We start from the raw sequence: 22,659 nt of genomic DNA on the forward strand, positions 1-22,659 counted from the left end.
CTCAGACGTATGACAAACCCCAGCATTCGATTGGCCTTTTCAAGTGTAGCAGAGTAGTGTTCCTTGAATGTCATATGACTATCCAAAACAACGCCAAGGTCCTTTATTTGATTAACACGATGTAGAAGTTCGCCCTGGATATAATAGTCGTACAAAAATGGAAGTTTCTTGCGTCCAAATGTTATGATACAGCACTTAGAAACGCTTAAGGCCAGTAGGTTGACAGCACACCAGTTCACTACTGTATCGAGGAATTGCTGTAGTATCTGACAATCTGCCAAACTGTTAACGTTCAGAAAATTTTCAAATCATCCGCGTACATAAGTACTCCGCATCCAAAAAGCAGCATATTAATATCATTGCAGAACAGGGTGAACAATAAAGGGCTCAAATTACTTCCTTGTGGTACTCCTAAAGTCGGAATGAAATCTGAAGATTCAGATGCTCCGATTTTAACAGCAAGACGACGATTTGTTAAATAGCTCTGATCCACGCACAAAATCTCTCAGATAATCCCAGGCGTTCTAGCTTTAAAAGTAAAATTAAGTGATTAACTGAGTCAAACGCCGCAGTGATGTCCGCGTAAATTGCATCGACTTGTTTGCCACAATCCATGCTAGATATGCAAAATGATGTGAACACTGCCAGGTTAGATGTTACCGAACGTTTCGGAAAAAAACCGTGTTGATTGTCCGAAATCCAGTTCCTGCAGGCTGCAAACATAACATCGTTGACAATCCTCTCTAGGACCTTCGAGCAGGCAGCTAGTGATGTGACACCACGATAATTGCGAACCTCTTGCTTATCACCCTTTTTGAAGACTGGGCTCATGAAAGATCTTTTCCAGGTGGCAGGGAACCGATGTTGTTGTAAGGACTGATTAAAAATATAAGTCAGGGGCTTAACAAGTATAGTGCAACACTTTTTCAACACGCACGCAGGTATTCCATCCTGCCCGGCTGAGGTAGAGTACTTTAAGTTTTTGATAGCCTCGAAAACCATATCCTCTCTAACAGTAAACACGTCGAGATTCAACACATCGGTAGGCAATCGTGTCACGGCTGCGCTAATTTGTTCTTCTGTTGGCGATTGACTTGAAAATATACTGGAGAAATGCTTTGCAAAAAGGTTACATTTGTCAGCAGATGATTTTGCAGTTCTGTTATCTAAATGTACCTCCGCAGGTAGGCCAGATTCCTTCCTTTTGGATTTAACAAAATTCCAAAACTTTTTAGGGTTCCGACGAAGCTCACTTTGAGTCCGATTCACATAACGGCGATAGCATAATCGATTGTAGATTCGATATTTTCTGGTAGCATCATTAAGTTTAGATTTCATGAATGGGCATCTAGAATTAGTAAATGCTCGAAGCAATTTCGAGCGCAACTGTTTCAGTCGTTTTAAGCGAGAATTAGTCCAAGGAGGTCTAAGCGGAGGTCGAACCATGGGCACAGATTTGTCGAAAACGTCGTCCATAATTGCGCAGAACAGCTACGTCTACACTTGTATATCTTTGGAGATTTGTCCAGTCCACTTCAGATAGACACAGGTTCATGAGATCGAAATCAGCACGACGGAAGTCACGTGCAGATGGGTCGAAAGCCTCAACAAAAGCGACCGGACTCGGGAATGCAATGTTGGACTCAAGCGCAGGATGGTATACTTCTATAAATACCACGGTATAACTTGCTTCAATTACGGGGCTGTTCAAGATTGAGTCATCCGTAAAAACCAAATCCAACGTCCGATTTTGAAAATTTTTACGCCGTTTCTTTGATGAAGTCCGTTCAATACAGTTCCGTCCAAAAAAGTAGCACTCGCCATATTTAGTACTGAAGCAGAATCGACCACCAAGTTGTTGCTACCGCTAGGAACCCACGATAACTGTGATTGATTAAAATCACCGAGCAAAATAATACCGGACAATGGCTGTTTCAATCTTGCTTCTGAAAGTGTCTAAACATGCAACTCTAATACTGAGGTATCCTGACTTCTTTCAGGAGGGATGTACGATAAACCGATCAAAAGTGAACTTTGTTCATAGGACACTTTTACCCACAAATTTTCAATGCTACCGGAATTACAAATTGTGAATATCGATGAGGCTTTAAGGTGACGAGGAGTTCCAGAGAAACTAATCCATCTCATCGAAGTTCAGTACGAGACATTTTCGTGTAAGGTTTAGCACTACGGTGTCTTGTCCGATCCAATCCCGGTAACTACTGGAGTGAGACAAGGATGTATCCTATCACCGCTACTTTTTCTAATCTTAATGGATGAGATTAATAAGCAGGGTTGTATCAAAATCGTGCTTAGGCATAATGGGACACCCTATACATATAAATATTAATAATGAATTTTTAGTGGTTAAGCTGTATAAAAAAAGTTGATCAAGCTTGCAGTAAGTTTTACTTTCGTCAAGTTGCATATGTTATTTATCAAGTTGTTATTTTTTTCGTCGAAGTTATAAGTTCAACTGAAACATCTAAACACTTACCGGCTTCAGGACAACATAAAACGGTAACACTGCATATCATTATTGATGCACATTATTACTGCCGCCCTGCTATAATAATAATAACCGAGAGCGAGCACGCGTCGTTGTCGTCAGTTAGGTATATATAAAGATGATTGTCACGATGATAATGGGTTTATGAACGCTCTTTTTGGACCGATAGGAAAGTCGGCACTTGCTGAGTCGTGTTTTCACCTGCCCCATCGATTACCATCATTAACCATCGTCATCATTATGATCATCATCATCTATCTCTTGTTGATCTTTGGAGTCGGAGCGATGACGAATTTCCAGTTGAGCAACATTAGACTCCCGGCATGCGAATTTATGGCAATCGATAATTAATCGACTCATGATACTATGCTTGAGTCTCAATGGATCGAAGATGCAGCACGTACAAATCCACCAGCTTTCATCTCCGAGTTAGGAGGAGTCGTTTATCAGATCGCTGGCTGATCATAGAGTTTCAAAGGTGGTTGCAGCAAATAAAAAAAAAGGAAAACCATGAAAAACAGGTGCAGGTAAATCATGCGGAAAGTAGACGATTACATAGTAGTGCATCTAATTAGTTCCAATGGTAAATACTGGTTTCGACATCTTGGAAACGAGACGGAGTTTTTAAACTTTGGAGTCGTTTTGATGGCTAGATTTATTGTTTTTTCTACTGAAGTGTGAGATATAAATTCTAATACTATCCAACAAGTAGATTATTGGAAAACTTAGTATGTATTTTACTTATTAGTTCATAAGCATATGAAGTAGCCAAGCACGTTTTTGCAGTTCTGCGTTGTTCTCAAGAAATAGGACATAACAGAAGCTGGTCAATGGGTCAGATGCAGCCGATTCAAGTGTCTACACTTGAAAGTTTGCCACTCGAAATGATTAAAAGTCCGGAATTTCAATCATTACGTCAAATGACTATCGATCCGCCACTCTCTGGATAATCCCAATCTAATTAAGGGATGATCAATTGGAATTGAAGGACTAAAAGTGTTTTATACATTTTGAATGACTGGTAGCTAGATGTCAAATAGTAATTCGTGAAACAAAATAAGGCAGACTCGTACTAAACCGACTGAAAAACAGATGGATTCTCTGATTCGGCTGAGTAAAGTTTTCCAAACAAAAACTGTTCTTTAATTCTTGTTTGTGAATCTACGGAATTTACTGAATATCGAAAATGTACAGGTTTCACACAAAAAAACTCAAAATAAGCAATCTAAATCAACTTACCAAATATACTGACACATGAGTTATAAATTCTTATTCTTGAAGAATTAAAGAAATGTTGACAAATTTTCATGTATCAGTTAAAAAAAACAGTTGAGTCAACTCATTAACCCATTGTAACCAAAGAAATTTGAATCATAAGCCCCAATCCCATTTTTTTTGGGAATTATTGAGGATTGCTAAATAGGTGGTTAAAATTTTCATTGAATATGCAAAGGTTATAGAATAGATCACTTTTTATATCAACAGGTAGACCGATCAATTTTCCGTGTATTTCTATATTACGAATTTAAAGAATGGCACATTGCTAACGGTTCACCAATCTAACCTGTTGCTCTTTTTCAGCGGGATTCGGTAGCTTCCAGGGATATAATGGGTTAAGAGCTTAGTGTCTCAGCTTTAAAAACAGACACCACATTTCTTTACATTTCTCCTTCCTTAAGTGCCGGATTAAGTTGACAAGCTCCGTGTAAGCTACGGTCTACGGCTACCCATAATATAAATTACCTAGTAAACATAGTAAACAAGCGCTGATAACGAATGCAGCTGCCCCGGTGTCTCTTTGTCCTGATAAGAAGGTTTTGAGGTTTTTGGGAAAAACAATCTAGATTGCCATCTCTTCAGTTAGAGATCTTCCCGATCTTGATTGCAGAGCAATCAGTCAGCGCAGTTGCTATTCGAGTTCACGCGGGGGGTCTTCTGGAATGGCTTGTCGAATGAGCTCGTCATTCGGGAATTACAAGTGACAGAACTAACTAGGTTATTCTAGCAAGGATCGTGTGAAGTGTCTTGAAAATCATCGCAATAAAGAGTGAATATAAACGTGGAGGATCGTTGAAGCGGATTCCAATCGATACAGTGGAACGTTTAAGAGTGAATGGAAAGTAGAAAAGTGTTACGGACAAGTGCTGCAGAAACGATCTACTTGAAATGACGAAGATAGAAGATGCCGATCCATACACTTTGGATATACCACCAAGTAAAAAAAAATCCCATATTTTTCTTAAATAAAAATTGTAATTATAGTCACTCTAATAAGGAATGAATCCATAGGTTCGGAAGTGGTTTTTGTTACGAGCTGAGTTAAAAGCGAATGGAAGAACAAAATATTTTCGTGCTATAATTTATTATGTCAAATGAACTGTTGAATAGACTTGAAATTTTTCGTGTTTTTCTTGAAAGTCTTGGAAGAAAAGGTTAGCTGTCGAATAAGAGATGTACCGAAAAGTTTTCAACATTCGGCCTAACGAATATTCGGTCGAATATTCCATTGAGTGTTTAATGAAAAAACGAAAAGCGATCATTTGATTTTCCTTCAATTTGTTCCATTTTAATGCCCCTCATGTTTTTGAGTCCATTATTTTCAACCAGATGATGTATTACAAGATCTTTTTCAAGTAGGGGTCTCTCTGATTTTCAAAATGTCATCAATAAGTGAAATGATATCAGATGACTTGTCGCTTCTAGTGTGTTTATGACCAAAGAGATTTGATTCCTGTGAAATCTGAGACAAACCATGTCTAAACAGGTGCCAAGCAATTTAAATAGCTTAATTATTTGATATTGAATTAGATGAAAATCTTACATCACACTTTCTACTACAGACCCCGTTCGTTTTTGGCAACATGCCCGAACATTTCGCCAAAATCGAATGTTGCCAAAATCGAACGGTTTTTTTCTGAAACTTTTTTCTCTTATTTTTATAAAATATCTACTTTTATTATCCTTAACGTTATTTGAAGTCTATTTCAGACCATTTTTAGAATTTTTATAGTTTTTTTCTTATGTTTTTGATGCATTTTGCACTATTTTTGTTTTGTTTGTAATCTCTTTATATCTTTTTTTTGTCATTTTTGTTGTTTTTGTCGTACTGCATCATTTTTAAGTTGACTTTGTCATTTTTAGTCTTTTGTTTGTATTTGTTTTTGAACTTTTTCAATTTTTCAACTTTTTGTTATTTTTGAGTACTTTTCAATTTAAAAAAAAACTTTTGTTTTTGTTGTTGTATTCTATCATTATTTCTGAACGTGAGAACGTATTTTTGGTGTTTGACTTAATTAAATTGGTCCTGTTATAGAGAAAACTAAAAGATAATGTCGTTTCTAAAAACCGTTCGATTTTGGCACATGTGTTAAAATCGGATGTTGCCAAAATCGAATGTTGCCAAAAACGAACGGGGTCTGTACATGCATCCACATGGACGAGCAATTCAGGACGATGATTGAAAAATGTGAAAAAGAAAAGGGCAAAACTGCAAAAAATCAAGGCATACGAAAGAATAAGGAAAGGAAGTAAGGATTAAACACAAATTTATGTTCATTTTGATTTTTTTAAATCGTTTTTGAATAAAAAATCTGAAATTCTTCAAAGAGAAATTTACATTTATTACAAACTGCCAGATTTGATTCGACTTCTATCGATTTTTTTATTGGATTTATAGGTAAGCCTGGATATATCAAGAAAATTTGGAATAAACGATAATCAAAGTATAAAGCGAAACTTGTCAGCATTTTTCTGTACGATCTACAGTGAAAGATACACGGATACGTATAAGACAAGATGTTTTACTGAAAAATTAAGTTTTGGATCATTGTGTAGCTTTTTCAACATTTATTTTAGATATGTTATAATTGAGCCAAAATCATTTGAAAGTTTTGACAAATCTATTATTTTATAAATTTAAGAAATATATATTCGGCCTATTCGGCCGAATACTTAGCTCAACTATTCGGTGAGACGAATATTCGACCTAACGGTTTTGAGCAGTGTTCGGCGCCGAATATTCGGCCGACCGAATACTCGATACATCTCTAGTTCGAATATTGTCAAAAAGGTCAAATAATTGATCCCCTTTTGAGTGTTCATGGTTAACAGAAAATCGTACCTTTGATACTTAAGTTCATATTATCACATTTTAGTTAAAATTCCGACGGTAAAATGCAGTTAATCTGTATAAAAATTTAAGAAATTTTAAAAATTTCCAAATTAAGTCAAAGTTTTTTTCTCAAAGAATTGCGGCAAAAATATAGTTCACCCTGACAACTTGGCGTTTCCCATACAAATCGCGTGTGTCAGTTTTTTTACTGGTTCTCTGGTTCTGACATATCGAAAATCCAACTGGCAAAAAGATAACTTTAAATCTAATACAGAAAATTGAACAAAATTTAGCAGTGAAGGGTAATTTAGTACGAAAAATTTTACCATAATTAACCCTTTTTTCTTTCACTCTGGGGCGATAGGAAGAGGGGAGGTGAGTTTCCTATACAATTGTTGGCATAACTTTAGAACTAATTGAGCAAACGGAAAGAGTTGAGAGTATTTAGATACATGGGAGAGTTTTAGTCACGGGATAGGGGAAAAAAATGGAAAGGGAGAGTATTTAGACACCGTAAACCGGAGTAACATTGATAACTTGGGTGACTTTCATCAACATGATATTTTTCCACCATTCCCATTTTTCCAAACACCCTTCCTGATGAAATGAAAGCGTTTAGAAGCAAACTGGTTGATTTATGTACACAGCAAAAAAAAATGTAACGACGGCCGATGTAATTTATGTGACCGACAGGATTTTAGCTAAAAAATTACATCAAAATGATGTACACAACGCGAACAAGTCATGTAGTGTAATATCTCAACCTTCTATGTAATACTGCATCGAGTAGTCAATGTTATTTTCAATTGACGTTTGAAATTTTATCAATATCAAAAACTGAGAAACGGATTGCGGGGCTCAGGAGGATTTGTTCTGCTGGTAAGTACTATCAAATTTCATTAAAATTCTTAGCAAAACCACATCTCCGAACTGATTTTCATATTTTTATTGTTTTTAGGCTATTTGCTCAAACCACCAATCCCAAACAGATTCAAGGCTTTTAAACATCCTGATATGAAGATAAGTATTTTGTGATGTTCATCCTCTCAGTAATTTTTCAATCAATTCCTAACAGAGACTATCAGTTTTAGCTTGCAAACACGAGAGCTTGGTCATCCAAAGGACGCGGATTGGAATTTTCTGATGAGTGAAACGCTGACCAAGAACACAATTGAATGTCGTCTATTCATTGTTCCATCATCGTGCAAGAGGCCGAAACTCAAGTTATGTTTTGAAAAAGAAATGAATGTCAGAAGTTTTCAGAACTGAGGAAGTTGCAAAGCAGACGAAAAGAATTCGTGTTCTGGACGTGTCCTCCCTTTCAAAAGGTTAATCGATCGCTCAAAAAAAAAACATTTTTCCAGACAGCCCAAGAAGAACACTCCTATTTTTAGATTTAGATAATGTTGTCCAGATAATGTAGGTAATAGTTTTAATTATATTGTTAGGTTCGAGGCTTCTCAAGAGACAAATAATGTATACAAAAATTAAACTTTAACACCAAGCTCATCTGATTAATGACAAATGTTCAATTAATAAAATTATTGATGAGTGTAAGTACCTTATTCTGATTCACTTTTTCAATCCCTGAACTCCTAGAAACAAACCAAAGTCTGAACTGTGAGACTAATATTTGAATATTGACAAATTATCCTGAATCAATAAAAAATTATCCAAAAAAAGTTATGCTAAATCTAAACGACTCGTATCGAAAGCCTTCTAGTTTTTGTATACTCGAATCCGTCTACTACGTTACAATCATTTCGTGTAATTTTGTACATCCTATGTGTGCAAAAGCTTGAACATCAAAATGATGTAATATTAGGTACCATTTGCGACTCAAGTTATGTGCACGTTTTCGATGTAATATCACAATACTTTTTTTGCTGTGTAAGAGTTCAACTTTTTTCCTTAGAAAATGTATAGTTTTGGTTGTTATTTGAGAGATTGTTGTTCGGCCTTACCTTAACACATTAAGGACCGCCATGTTGTTATTTTTTGGACCGTGAAGAAATCTAAAACAAGAAAGACCGAAATTCTGCATTCTATACCTCAAAATTCACTGGCCAAATTTAGTATCTCTTAGCCACCGAAAGTGTTGTGTTCAATTTTGCATAGTTTCATGATTAATTCTATATCATTTGAGTTATGTCTCTAAGTTGGCTCAATCGCAGAAATGAAAGAACTAGAATTCTCAAACTTGGTCCGCAGTTTGTTAACAAACAGCGTTTTCGATTATAGGCAGTGGCAAATTTAGTTCTTCACGAGTTTTGCTCTTGTGAACTGCTTTTTGAGTTTGTTTGTTTGTTTCATTTGGTTTAAAATATCCTAGGAGAAAGTCGGGTAAGACGGACACAGCAGGTAAAACGGACACTTTCAATATTTCGAAAATTACAATGTTTGGCACAAATCTAATGATGGGAATATGTTCGTCTAAGTGTATCAACACTTTTGAAACCTTTTGTTTATTTATAGCAAGCAAGGTCCCATCACTGATCATACTGACAGGACACTTAAATAGAACAAAAATTTGATCATTTTCTGGCTTATTATTTTTGTCAAATTTAGCAGGTTCGCAATACCGACGGTAGGTGGCAAACCCACCATTTTGCCCGGTAGGAAAAATGTACCTGTGTAGCCCGATTTTATCGTCGAAATTGCCTAATTTTTTAGAAAGTTGGTTGGCAACTTCTAACTGGGATAATATTTCTTCAAATCGATCGATGCACACTCTGGAATCGATATTGCGTACTGTTGGAAAAATTATCCAAGAAACGAAATCGAGTGTCCAGCCAGTATGGTAAGTGGTCCCATAATGGTGAACAAAACAAACAAAAACTTTGAGGATCCCTTGTCTGGTGTAATTTTCTCTTCTCATAAAATACTTAAAAACACGCAAAATTTTCGAAAATTTCAACCGTTTTCAAAGGTAGGGTGTTTATTATACATCTTTTTAACCATTTGAAGGAAAATAAGCGAATTACGGTCAAAGGGCTTGAACAACGAATGTTTTGAAAAAAAGTTGCTAAGGCGGGTAAGACGGACACTTTAAGGTCGGGTGAAACGGACACAAAAGTTTCTCCAGGTATTTTAATTTTTTTCATTGGTTTGATCCTCCATACACCTTCAAAAGACCTTGGCAAGAGCAATTGTCGGTCGCATTATAATTGTAAAAACATGATCTCTGGTGGAAAAAGCGCCTATAAAATACGGAATTCCGAAACCACACTGTTTTGCTTCTGGACTCGGATCAGTTGGTTCCCTTTTGGTTGAAAAACGTTTTCAAATACTTAACTCAAAAAAATATCTACTTTTACAGCAATTTTTGCAGCAAAATGCACCTTTTCTGAGCAGTGCCCGTTTTACCCGACCATTTTTGAAAAGTTTAATTGGCAAGCATGTTTTAAAAAGCTATAAAAACAGTCTTGATGAAGGAAATTTACAAATTCCAATGATTAATTCGATAGCAAACAACCTAAACTGCCCATCTGCACGAAAACTGCGATGAAAAAAGCAATATCTGATTTTCTATTGCGATTCTACCTTAGGGTGTCCGTCTTACCCGACTTTCCCCTACATGTTCCGAACTGCCTTAGCAATTGATACACCCAAAATAATCCGCACGTCGTGGCTACGTGAAAAACTACATAATTTTTATCCAATTGATTTTCACGTAAATTGTACGAAAAAAATAAGTAAACGCTCCCCCAATAGGAATTTTTGCTTGGTGAATATCGCGTACAACTTACGTGAATTTCAAGTGAGTTCAACGCGATGTGATGATGGAAGCTACGTGAAATGTGTTTAGTATTGAAATGATGTTTGAATCTTTTCTATTAATATTTTTTCGTCTCTGCTTTCGGTAATAAAAAATAAAAATAAATTTTATTTTATCGCAAACATAATTTATTTAAACCATGTGAATAATGTACCTTTGTGCGCCATTCCATTGCCACTTGAAATATACCTCCAACACCTTCTTGACTGGAATCGTCTCCTCGGTGCCGACGGCTCCTTCTCACGGTCCTTCCTTTTCTACTCGGCGGAGCTTCCAGAAGCTTTCTCCGAAGCTGGAAACAAACACAAATCTCAGCTTAGAATGAATTAATTTCCGACCGGGAAATCCATATACACTTACCTCCACGCTGCTGACGCTCGGATTTGCATTGCTTGTGCTAGGGCCCCGCAGGATGACAAGTGTGGTCTACTGGTCGACTTCCGACAATAGCAAAAAAAAAAACAAGTAAGCTGACTGACGAAAAGTCCCTTTTCGAATAAGAATTTATTACCACTATCATCCACTTGGAATTTACGTGAAATTCATGTGTATGTTATGTGAAAGTAAAGTAGCTTTTACCAGGTCATTGTTGATACTCTGTGGTTACACAAAACTCACGTAGAATCGATAGGATGCAACAAAATCTAAATTTACGTGAAAAATCCCGTAGAAAAAATTTCAAAATTATTTTGGGTGTAAAATAGCATTTGTAAATATTATGAAGGTGTTTTGTATTCTTTATCATCAAGAAAACTCGTTAAAACCGTCAAAATAGAGACTTATCTATGTTACCCCTAAGCATCAAATTGTTAACAGAGAAGAAATCGATTTTTAAACCTAATTTAATGTAGTCTAATAAATCTGTGCAATCATGTTTTACGTTCATATGAGTACTGGTTTTAAAAGAAAAAAAAATATCGAAAAATATTGGAAAAAGTGATCAATCTTACACCGGACTACGGTACAAGAAATATTTATATGGTGATTTGGTTCCGCTCACGGAATAAAAAGTGGGGAGAGGTGCCCATATTTTTTTTCGCATAACGACAGCTTTTCAAATAAATGGAACCAAAATTTACAAGGGAGATTATTTGAATACGAGAAATGTTTCTATTGACATTTGAGACCTTCTTCCGATGGAGGAATAAGATAGGGGGACGCGAGTTCCGTACAATATTTTTTTTTTTGCATAACTTGAGAACTATTTCTGTTGGAAGTGTTTTGAGTGAGATTGACGACTATTGGGCTTGGGCCTGCTAGAAAGAATAAAGCTTGCTCTTTACTCTTACACAGATTTCCATAAGAATGACAGCTAATCGGAGTGAAATTGGAGTGAAGGGTATTGCTTTCTCTGTTCAATACATGAGAAATCATATACCGGGATTGCGAGCCCGCCCATCGTCAATTGTGATATCGCAAACCCGCATTGAATCTTAAGTTTTGATTATTGTTTGAAGAGTTTAAGTTTTCAAAAACATAGGTAATAATTTGTAGATCACAAAGTATAGAGAGGAGTTATATATTATGAAAACGATTAGAATAAATTAAATTGGTTGAATAGAGAAAAGAAAAATTTAATATGGTTTTCAGACAACGATCAAGGTTTGTAGAAGAGAAAAGAGGGATAATGACGCTCTGCCCCAAACAGCTATTAAAAAGTTTAACAGGGTACACACAGCAAAATAAAATTTTAGTAAAAGATGACGTGGAACAAAAGATTTCACCCTCCATAAAACTCCGCTCAGAAATGAACTTTTTTTTGACAGAGTTTTGTCTAGAATTATTCCTAGATACTTGAAGTTGGTAACCTTCTCTATAGTTGTATTGGATGGATTGAGATCGCAAATAAGTTGATTTTTTTCCTGGGAGAGTGAAAAACCATGTACTTCGTTCTATCAAGATTGAGGGTCAGGAGGTTAGCTAAAAATATTTGAGAAATTTTTTAAATCTTTTTCCATGTTGGTTATAAAAGCATTAAGACAGTTTTCAGGATAAAACAAGGCTGTATCATTAGTAATTTGCTGAAATCATTGATGTACAGAAAAAACAGTAAAGGTCCTATATTGCTGCCTTGTGGGACACCAACTTCCAAGCTTTCTATGAGCTGTTTGCCTCACCTAAGATGACCAATTGTTTCCTGTTAGCCAAGTAGCTGCGTATAAGATTGTTGGCCAGGCCTCTTATGCCAAAACACTCCATTTTTTCAGTAACATACCATGATCAAGAGTGTCGAAGACCTTCTTAAGGTCTAGAAATAGTCCACCCACGATTTTTTCGGCATCTTTTTTTTCAATAACAGAATCGTAGTAATTCACATTTACACCATAGTAATTTTCATAACAATTTCAATCCGTTAACAATATTCTGCAACTTATCTCCCTCAAAGAAAATGACTCAACGCATAGCATTCAGGTGGTGCACCACATCCAGCTGCCGGAAGACAACAAACTGCCCCGTTCCTACACCTACAGCGAAGCCCTAGAGCTAATCGGAACCGGAAAGTTCCACACCCTGCTCCTGTTCGTCAGTGGGTTCTGTCTGATGAGTGTCATCAACGAAACGCTAAACATGGGCTTCATCATTTCGGCGGCCGAATGCGATCTGGCCCTGAGCTTCCGGGACAAAGGGATGCTGAACGGATCAGCGTTCCTAGGGGTTGTGGTCAGTTCCCACTGGTGGGGGTTCATTTCGGACACTCGAGGACGGAGGAAGGTCATGGTGATTGCCACCTTGTTCAGTTTAATTTTTTCTATTGTATCGGCCTTTTCGATACACGTGTGGATGCTGATTGCGACACGTTTTTGTGTCGGATTTTTGTAAGTTTTGATAGGTGTTAGAAGGTAAATATCGCAAGTTATACTAATAGTTAACGCCTCTAGTATTTCAGGTAATGCTGCTACGGTTTACGCTTATCTGGCAGAGTTTCACACGGAAAAGTCACGTGGTCCGGCGATCAGTTGGGCTGCCTCGTTTATGGCGGTCGGAATGATTTTTCTTCCGGCATTGGCTTGGTGCATAATTCCTCTGGATTCCAAGGTTGATCTGTACATCGATGCTCTTGAAATGCGTTTCGGACTGTGGCGCGTATACATTATGCTGACATCGTTCTCCAGTTTGATCATTCTTGGCGGAATTTTTCTTCTTCCAGAAAGCAGCAAATTTTTGCTAAACAAAGGTCAAAATGAGCAGGTGTTACAGATTATGCAAAAAATGTACCGATGGAATCGGGGGAGTAGTAGTCACCCATTCCCGGTGAAATCGATCGAACTGGACCCAATCGATAAGGTTTACGCAACGGAAATGGAACGCAAATCTAGCATGGGCCTACGTTATATCTGGGAACAGACGGTTCCACTTTTTAAGGGACCCTTACTAGGGAACACACTTAAGGCTTCTTTCCTCATGTTCGGGTTGTTCATGGCTTCGTCCGGTATGCTGATGTGGATCACGGACCTTTTGAATCTGTACATTCATTACAGGGATCAAAGTATCACAATTTGTAAGGTGGTTGACATTATTCACTACAACAAAACAACGACGTCGTAAGTTCGACCTTTGTTTAAAATTTACCTTTTTTTTTAATTTATAATTTTCTGTCTACAGATCAGATGACTCGGAACTTCAGTGTACAACTGAAATTGACTCGAATATTTTCGTCATAACAACTTTTATGGGAGTTATCTTCCTACTATGTTATATCATCAATGGAGTAGTTATCAACAAGATCGGTAAAAGGAATCTCTTAAGTACGTATGCAAAATTATTTGGTATGGGATCTTTCTCTATGAATTTTAATTTTTTTAGACTTATGGAATGTCATCAGTGGCATCAGTTGCGTATTAGTCCTGTGGACCTCCAACTTTTATCTGACCCAGCTGGTTCTGGTTATCTACATGTGCATCGGGTGTTGTGGCTCCGTTCTCAGTGCCATTTCCGTTGATTTATTTCCAACCAATTATCGGTAAGTTGGTCTAAATAAGTTGATTTTATTGTGTCAAAATCAATTCCAATGTGTATATTGTAGGGCAATGGCGCTCTGTTTGATCCTGATGACGGGGCGGTTCGGCGCGATGGTCGGAAGTAACTTGGTGGGATTCCTGCTCACCTATAACTGTGACGCGATATTCATTTTCATGGGAGCTTTGATGATAGGTATGGCTGCGATTGATGCGAAAATACGCTTTAAAGTTTTCATACAATTCCTTATTTTTTCAGTATGCGCACTCGTGGGCTTGAGCTTACCTCGAGAGTAACTGTCTCGGTAACAGGGTAAAGAGATGTAAATGAAATATCCTTAAAACTCAGTTAAATTGTTTTTTTTTTCAATATTTCGAAAATCCAAATTCATAAAGCCAAAGAAAAAGCACAATCTTTTTGACACTTGAAAGTTCAATTCCTTTTTTTTGGTTTTACTAAGACCTTATACATATTAAAGAAAGTTATATTCGGCTAGATTTCGTAGCTTATAACTCAGTAACTGCACAACTAGCATAAAATCGTAATAGAAATAATAATTTAATTCATTGATTTTTCTTTGGTTGAAAATTACCGCGCAGGCTAATACCTTTAAAACTAAGGGAATCTGCTTAGAACTAATTTGAAACTACGTTTACACATGTTGAAATAGAACAGATGGTACACTAAATTGAAACGATCACAACATTTATCTATCAGATGATTTCTTCCATAAGTAATACGGTGGTACGATATCCAGAGAAATTCACGTTGCCGAAGTGTCCTAGTTGATACATATAGTTGACCCGTTGTAGAATGTACGATGAGTCAACGCGGTAGGTCAATACATCGCCGATGAAGGATGGCTGCAGTTCGGTGCATCGTTTTTCAATTGTGGTTAAGTTTATCAAGGCACGTCTTTGCTCTTACGGAGGAAGCTGAAGTGGTTCGTTCGAAGGGAGGCGTCGTAAAGCGTACCTAACGCAACTGTGCTGAACAAGTTCGAGGCGGTAGCATTGTGTGCTCTGTGAGGGAGGCCATACCTGGGCAGCATGCTCCAATATGCTGCGTACCGAAGAGTAGAAAGCAGTAGACAATTTCACAGCATGCTCCAATATGCTGTGCACCGAAGAGTAGAAAGCAGTACACACTTTCACAGCGTAAATATCATCGAATTCGTATGTTTTTCGGCGCAGAAATCCGAGAACTGCGAATCCTTTAGCTGCAGTAAGTGCAATGTGATCGGCAAATGTAAGTTTGTTATCAACTTTTACACCTAAGTCGAGAATAGACGTCTCATTTTCTAGGCTCTCTCCAAAAAGTTTGTATTCAAAACTGATAACACGACGAGTACGGGAAAAATTAACAATCTTACATTGTTTAGCATTAGCCAGCATTCGATTAAAGTGACACCAGTTATCAAGTTTTGCGATATCAGCTTGCAAAGCGAGGCAATCAAATTTGCTGACGACCTTTCTGAAAGGCTTCAGATCGTCGGCGTACAGGAGCATATCAGATTGCACCGCGGCACACAAGTCGTTCACGAAATGATTAACAGCGACGGTCCCAGGTGACTACCTTGAGGTACTCCTGACGGGGTGGAAAATATCTTCGAGCATGTATTTTTTTTTAATTTTCGTGTAAGCGTGGCGGTGCGATAGATACGAGGTAATCCACTCGAGCAACCAGCTTGGAAAGCCAAGTTGATGCATTTTTGCTATTAATATCTTGCGCGGGATACGGTCGAAAGCCTTTACAATGTCGATGTAAATAGAATCCACCTGACAACCTTTCTCCAGACTATTAGTTAACGAGCTCACATAACACCTTTTATTTCACGAAACCATGTTGAGAGTCGGAGATCAAAGGTCTGGCGGCAGCGTACAGTCGTCCACGTATTAGAACTTTAAATACCTCAGAAATCGAACTCAAATTCGAAATTGGTCGGTAGTTTTTGACGCAGTGTGCATTTCCAGATTTGTAGATTGGAGTGATAGCTGCAATCCGCCAGACGCTAGGAAATATTCTTTCTCTCAGTGAGCGATTAAAGAGGAAACAAACAGGGGCAGCTAGAGATGCTGCGCAATGTTTTAAACCGTCGGAGGTACCTATGTGGTCTGGACCGGAACCTTTAGATGGATCGGCTCCGGACAATTGTTCGTACACTTTCTGTTCGGTGAGGCAGGGCAAAGGTAAATTCACGCCGTGAGATTGTATGGAGGCGAGGTAGATGATAAAAGTGCATTAGGGTGATTCAAAGAAGAGTTTCGAAATTAAAACCTTGGGTTTGAAATCGTTCATTGGCCTGCCAGAAGGCCTCATGAGAAATTTCAGTTTTTTTGTCAACTCCAAGGAGTCGCTCACTCAACAAGCCTCAAGTATGTTAGGTACACCGGGGTAAGTGCGGATATATTTTCGTATATTTTCAACAATTATTATAAAATCAGCAGTGTATCAATTTTGATAAAATTACATTTAATGTGATGCAGAACATGTTGTTTATAAACACTGAAAAAATGAGCTTGATAGAAGCAAAGCGAGAAAAGTTATCACGTAAAGGTGCATTTACAGTTCTTTCGAACGTGAAAATGAAAAAATTTATATTCTTCAAAAACTCGACTGTGCTGCATTTCATAGCTGCGAAACTAGGTGGAATAGATGCGGAATGGTTGAACGATTATTTTTGAACTGATTTCCTTGTTCAAAGCCCTTTAATATTAATTTTATTTCAATTCCCCCGATTTTCACTGCGGAATATTTTTTCCGCGTTCACTGACATTCCGCTCGAAGTGTGAACGCACTGAGCGAACGTAAAAACGGAAAACGAACAAGAGTGGTGAATATAAATTCCGCGTTCATTTTCACGTCCGAATGGCAATGTGCATTCTGAAAAAAATTTCACCGATGACGGAAAAATTTTTGCTTCATAAAAATTAGTTTTTAATTTGTAAGCACATATGAAGGCAATTAAAGGCTTAAAATACTACGAGTTTGAAATGAAACGCATACGAAATGTTTTTTTTAACTTTAAAACCCGCTTGAACATCATTTAATTGCACCTGTTGGAAGAGTTTCTCGACGAATAAATGTACCTGTTGGAAGAGCTTCTCAACGAATAAATGTAAATGAAGATCATCGAATGGCCAGATTCCATTGAAATAAAAAAAATAGATTCCGCTTTGTTCAAATGTGTGTTTCAGAAAAGGTATGGAAATAATTATAAAAATTTACGAAATCATTCAAAAATAATGTGTTTTAAGGAGAACTGAAAAGCAGAAAAATTAACAAACAAAAGAGTACTGATGCATTTTAATTAAATAAAAACCTTTTCAATTGTTTCACTAATTAAAAGTAATTTTGAAATTTTGTTTGTCAATTTTTAATCAAGAACAAAAAATGGCTATCTTGTAGAAGTTATATTCATAACGTCCTTTCAATAAGTTTTTCAAAAGAAACGAATCGCTAAAGCTCGTTACTCCTTGATCGATAAATACTTTTTGGGAGTACTTTAAATTCATAAAATTTAATTTAAATTCATTGAATTCAAAGATAAGAACTTTGGGATTATTTGATTAAATCAATCGTTTTCAAAGCTGAATATGTTTTGAAGAAGAACAATATGTTTTTTTGAGAAATTTGAATTTAAATTTGAGCATTGGTTCGACAAGAATCGATCAAAACCTTGGTTGAATGATCTGTCATTTTCCGATCGAAACCAATTTCTACCCGCAGTTGAACAAACCTCTTACTAATTTTGAAGATTTGACCGATTTGACATTTCACTGCGGAATATTTTTTCACTGTGGCGAGTTCACGTTCACGTTCGAGTTCCAGTTCACAAGAACTGTAAACCGGGCTTAAATTGTTATGGACTGCTGGTGTCTTCACTTACCCCGCTTAATCATTTATGTGGTAAGTGTGGACGGTTGATTTTCCCTTTGATTTCTCAGGAAATTTTCAAAAAAAGCATCTTTCAATGATTATTGTGTGTAAAGGGTGTCCACGATGAAATTGCTCTAACTTTTTAACCGTTGGGTAGAATTTAATGCAAATTTGGGTGGATTTCGTCCATAGTGCATTGTTTACATCCTGCAAGTTTTAAAGTCCTGTGATCAAAACTCGCGAAAATAGAATCGAAAGAACAGCTCGTGCGTGATAAAATCTTGCGCGTTCATCACGAGAACAAGGATCTGTCGCATCGTTCCTTCGTTAAAACGTTGTGAATCGTGAATTCCACGGTGCCGCGAGTGATTAAGGAGGTTCGAGAAACGATTGACCACCGATCGGAAGCCCAGAATTGAAGGAAAAAGTATTCCGTATAACACCAAAAATCACAACGGCATAGTTGGGGCCTTCAACTGAAACCTGAACGCCTCCTTTCGGGATGTGGCTAAGAAGCTGCACCTAAGCCGAAGTTTTGTCCAGAAAACCAGAACTAAGGCTGGGCTTCGAACGTTCAAGGTACAAAAGGCCACTAATCGCGACGAGAAGCAGAGCAAGTCCGCCAAAACCCGTGCCAGGAAGTTGTACCTCAACATGCTGACGAAAGTTTAATGCGGCATCATGGACGACGAAACATATGAGAAGGCCGAATTCAAACAGATCCCCGACAATCTGTTTTCACGGCCAAGGATAAGTTCAGCGTTCCGGAGCCGCACGTTCGGGAAGCGGAGTGCAACATTCGTGACCCAGGACACGATAAACGGACAGGTGTACATAAAAGAGTGCCTCCAGAAGCGGCTGCTTCCTCTCCTGAAGGCTCGCAACGTCCTAACACACTTCTGGTCGGATTTGGTTACATGCCACTACTCCCAGGACGTGCTGAAATGGTATGCGGGCAATAAGGCCAATTTCGTGCCGAAAATGTTCAACCCTCCCAACACTCCGGAGCAACTCTTCTTCAACGACCTAAGGTAGTGGAGACAGTCGAGGAACTGAAGAAAGTGTGGGTTTACATCGAAAAAAGGTTGATTCACAAGTTGCGCAGAATCTTATGGCCAGGGTTAAGGCTAAGGGCATTTGCGTATGGACTGTAAATAAAATACGAATAAAATGGTAAAATGAAGTTTAATAGTTATTTTTCAACCCCTGAAAATTTGAAGGCAATCGGATGAAAACACGAATTTTGCGAATCAATTTTGTGTGTGGCAATTTCATCGTTTTTACACTCTTTAATTTATGTTGCAACACACGAGATCCGACTTCATCGAAAATAAGTACTAATTCCAAAACAAACAAGTACAAGTTAATTGAACAACTAGTATTAAAAGTTTGAAGAAATAGTGCACAGTATTGTTTCGATAGCCATCGTCCACACTTACTCCGGTGTACCTTATGGGAATTTTACATGTCTATTTAATATGTTTAGCCTAGACAAAAACTAAATTCGTAGAGCAATCGATACATATACATAAAAGTTTGAAGCAAAAAAATGAATTTCGCAGTTGGCCTTAACAAATGATGTCAAATTTCTATATAAACTTGAGACTCGTTGAGCGACCCCTTAGAGTTAACCAAATAAGTTGAAATTTGCATGGAGTCTTGTGGCAGGCCACGGAACGATTTCAGCCTCGAAAGTTTTGATTCCGAAATATATCCCATTTTTGGACCACCTTTTAGCTTTTTCATCCATCGACTGAAAAGCTCGCTGTGTTGCGGGCCGTACTGTTCTTTATTTCAGTCAAGCATATCCAACATTCCAAAATTCACCTGATTCGGCGTCAACCGAAAACCAAACAAAAAAGTCCACCACACGTACCTATTTATGACCGATGATCACCGTCATTACCGTCGTTTTTCCTTTATCATCTCATTGAGCCCCAGCCGCTCGGTAACAACAACCTAGTTGGAACGCCCCGGTTGTTGGCCGGTTTGATTCTCTCTCGTCGAAACCGGGCCTCGTGATTCACCCATTCAGCCAGCTTTCTCCACAAGTCGGTGCTTGCTTGCTCGCCTTTTCGGACTTTTCTCGTCTCTTCTACCCACACTTTAAGGCGATACTAGATATCCGAGATGAAAGTGACTCTTGTTTGGAACTGCAAACTGCTCCGGAACGGATCCCCGGCGTCAAACATTCTTTCCTCCCGCCTGGTTGCTGTTGTTGGGTGGGTGTTTTCCGAAGCGGGTCTCACGGGGTGCTCGGTTCAACTTAAGGAAGTTATGAAGTATAAAAGTATCAACTTGATTAACATTGGTATGACTAATGCCATAGCGATAACTGCGGGACGTTTCTTGGGAACATTATTTTATGAAAATCGAATTATTTCCTTTCAAATTTTTCTTTTGAATTACCTTATATTTTAAAAGAAGTTCTTTTTTCCTGGAATTCCTGAGGTTCCAGGTTGACCAATTCAATCGGAACCGAGAAGTTCTTAGAGACAGCGAATCAAACTCCCTTTCAAAGTACTTGATCAAAGAAGAGAGCAACATCCGAGTTACAACCTTGGAGCAGATTTTATGGCAAAAGAGAACCGGACACCCTCCTGAGATGGAAATTTCTGCATTCCGATGTGCATCGGTAGGATCGCTATACGATCTCAATGTTGCTAGATGCTCTAATATGCTTTTTTTTTTCATTCGGATGGAGACAGCAAGACATGGGGAGAATAATTCAGAGCGATGTCCACTTTCTTTGAGCGCAAATCACTTCAAACTGTAGATTCAAAGTTAACACTCGAAGGTTGTTTTCAATTGGGTAAAATAAAACAAGCAGAAGTAGAATTTTCTCACAGTAACATTTCACTTGCTTTTAGTTTCGAGAAAATTTCCCCTCATTCAAAAATGAAAACTATTTTGAGACCATTTCTCCTCCTACACCAGAAAACCTTGAAAAACTTTCATCAATTACGGTAAGCCTAATTACGCTCTCATTACCATCGGATTCTGGAGGCGCGAGCATGCTTTAAACCACCGAACGCTATTTGGCACCCTATTTTTTCAGCTCTATCGCAGGGTGCAATTTACGCGTTCCCATCGAACCAGAAGACGCACCAAACGAACAAAAAAATCGTACCCCATCCCCATCCCAACGAAGGGGGCGCTCTGTATTTAGTTGTTTACAATAGAGGAGTGAACTAGTTTCCAGCACCACCCCAAGCCAACAACAACCCGGCCCATCATCTGCCGCAGCCGCCGCCGTCAATAAGCCTAATAAAATGGGAGAACCCCATCGCCAAATGCAATGCCACGCCGAACCCTGTTATCGTGTAAATTATGGCACATTATCGGTTTTATAATTTCCAACCACCTATTAGACGACGACAGCCGCGGCCGCGATGTCTTACGCTTTGTGGTTCAGCTTTCCATTTTCTCACTAACCAGTACGCGCTGGTTTAGATTTTGTTTCTGTTTTTTTTTTGCTATTGCTACAATTCGGTTTTGATTGCCTAGCTGGTGGAACATTCGGATGCCGCCGGATTTCTCGCGTACGCTAAAGGAAACGGAAAAAATAGGCGCCCAGTTTTTTGAAAACCGCGAATTCATCGAACCACAACAAATCACACTCCCCGGGTTTGATAATTTAATGCAAAACTGAAAGAGTAATATCCAGCCAAAAACAATAATGTGAGACGCTTGACGCACCCTAATGCGCATATTAAAAACTGAAGTCTATGCTAAAAGTCAACATGAAAATCGCAAAAAAAATATGGAGTATCATTCAGAACAGAATGACAAATAGAGTTTAAACTATTAAGCCTAGGCACAATTTTCCCGTATGTTTGGATAACGTGCCGCTATTAAGCCTACCCCCATTCTGATACCTGAAGCCTAGTGCACACTAGGAGACGATTGGTCTCGAGACAGTCTCAATGTCTCCCATTTTTATTCAGAAGGCAATGAGACTCTCTCGTGTTCGTGTTATATTGCGTACATTCTGATAAAGGTATTCCACGGATCTATAAGACAAGCTGCCAGGAAGATGTCCGATCCTTATAGCTTCAGTAGCTACACTGAACCAAATCGGGCGATTAAATATATAGGGTGTTTCTTTTAACTTATATTGTTTGAGGTTAAATTCATTTTACAGTAAAAAATGATACAATCTATCAAAAAGCTCACTACATTTCATTGAATGATAAATGATTTTTATACAAAATTCAAATTGATTAAAATCAATAAATTATCTTTTGTTTGTTAAAAAAAAAACCTATAGATTCTATAAGCAGGCTTTGAATATGTAATGCATTGAACAGAAATGCGCTTGTTAATTCCATCAATTTCCATCAATGATAAATTTTAATAGAATTTTCAATAAAATAAATCTCTCCACTTGTTTTGGTGTACAGTTAAGATATTTTCATCTTTCAA

At 37.9% G+C, this 22,659-nt stretch overlaps 1 protein-coding gene across 1 annotated transcript; it reads left to right on the top strand.

The window, feature by feature from the left end:
• Nucleotides 1-4,309: 4,309 nt before the first annotated feature.
• Nucleotides 4,310-14,698, top strand: LOC129738725 (synaptic vesicle glycoprotein 2B). Its single transcript, XM_055729972.1, has 7 exons — nucleotides 4,310-4,724; nucleotides 12,785-13,214; nucleotides 13,278-13,940; nucleotides 14,002-14,144; nucleotides 14,203-14,359; nucleotides 14,423-14,550; nucleotides 14,614-14,698. Exons 1-7 carry the CDS (start codon nucleotides 4,676-4,678, stop codon nucleotides 14,649-14,651), a joined length of 1,608 nt encoding a protein of 535 aa, XP_055585947.1. The 5' UTR covers nucleotides 4,310-4,675; the 3' UTR covers nucleotides 14,652-14,698.
• Nucleotides 14,699-22,659: the final 7,961 nt, after the last annotated feature.

The sequence above is a fragment of the Uranotaenia lowii genome, chromosome 1 (genome assembly GCF_029784155.1).
Source record: "Uranotaenia lowii strain MFRU-FL chromosome 1, ASM2978415v1, whole genome shotgun sequence".
NCBI classification, from domain to species: domain Eukaryota; kingdom Metazoa; phylum Arthropoda; class Insecta; order Diptera; family Culicidae; genus Uranotaenia; species Uranotaenia lowii.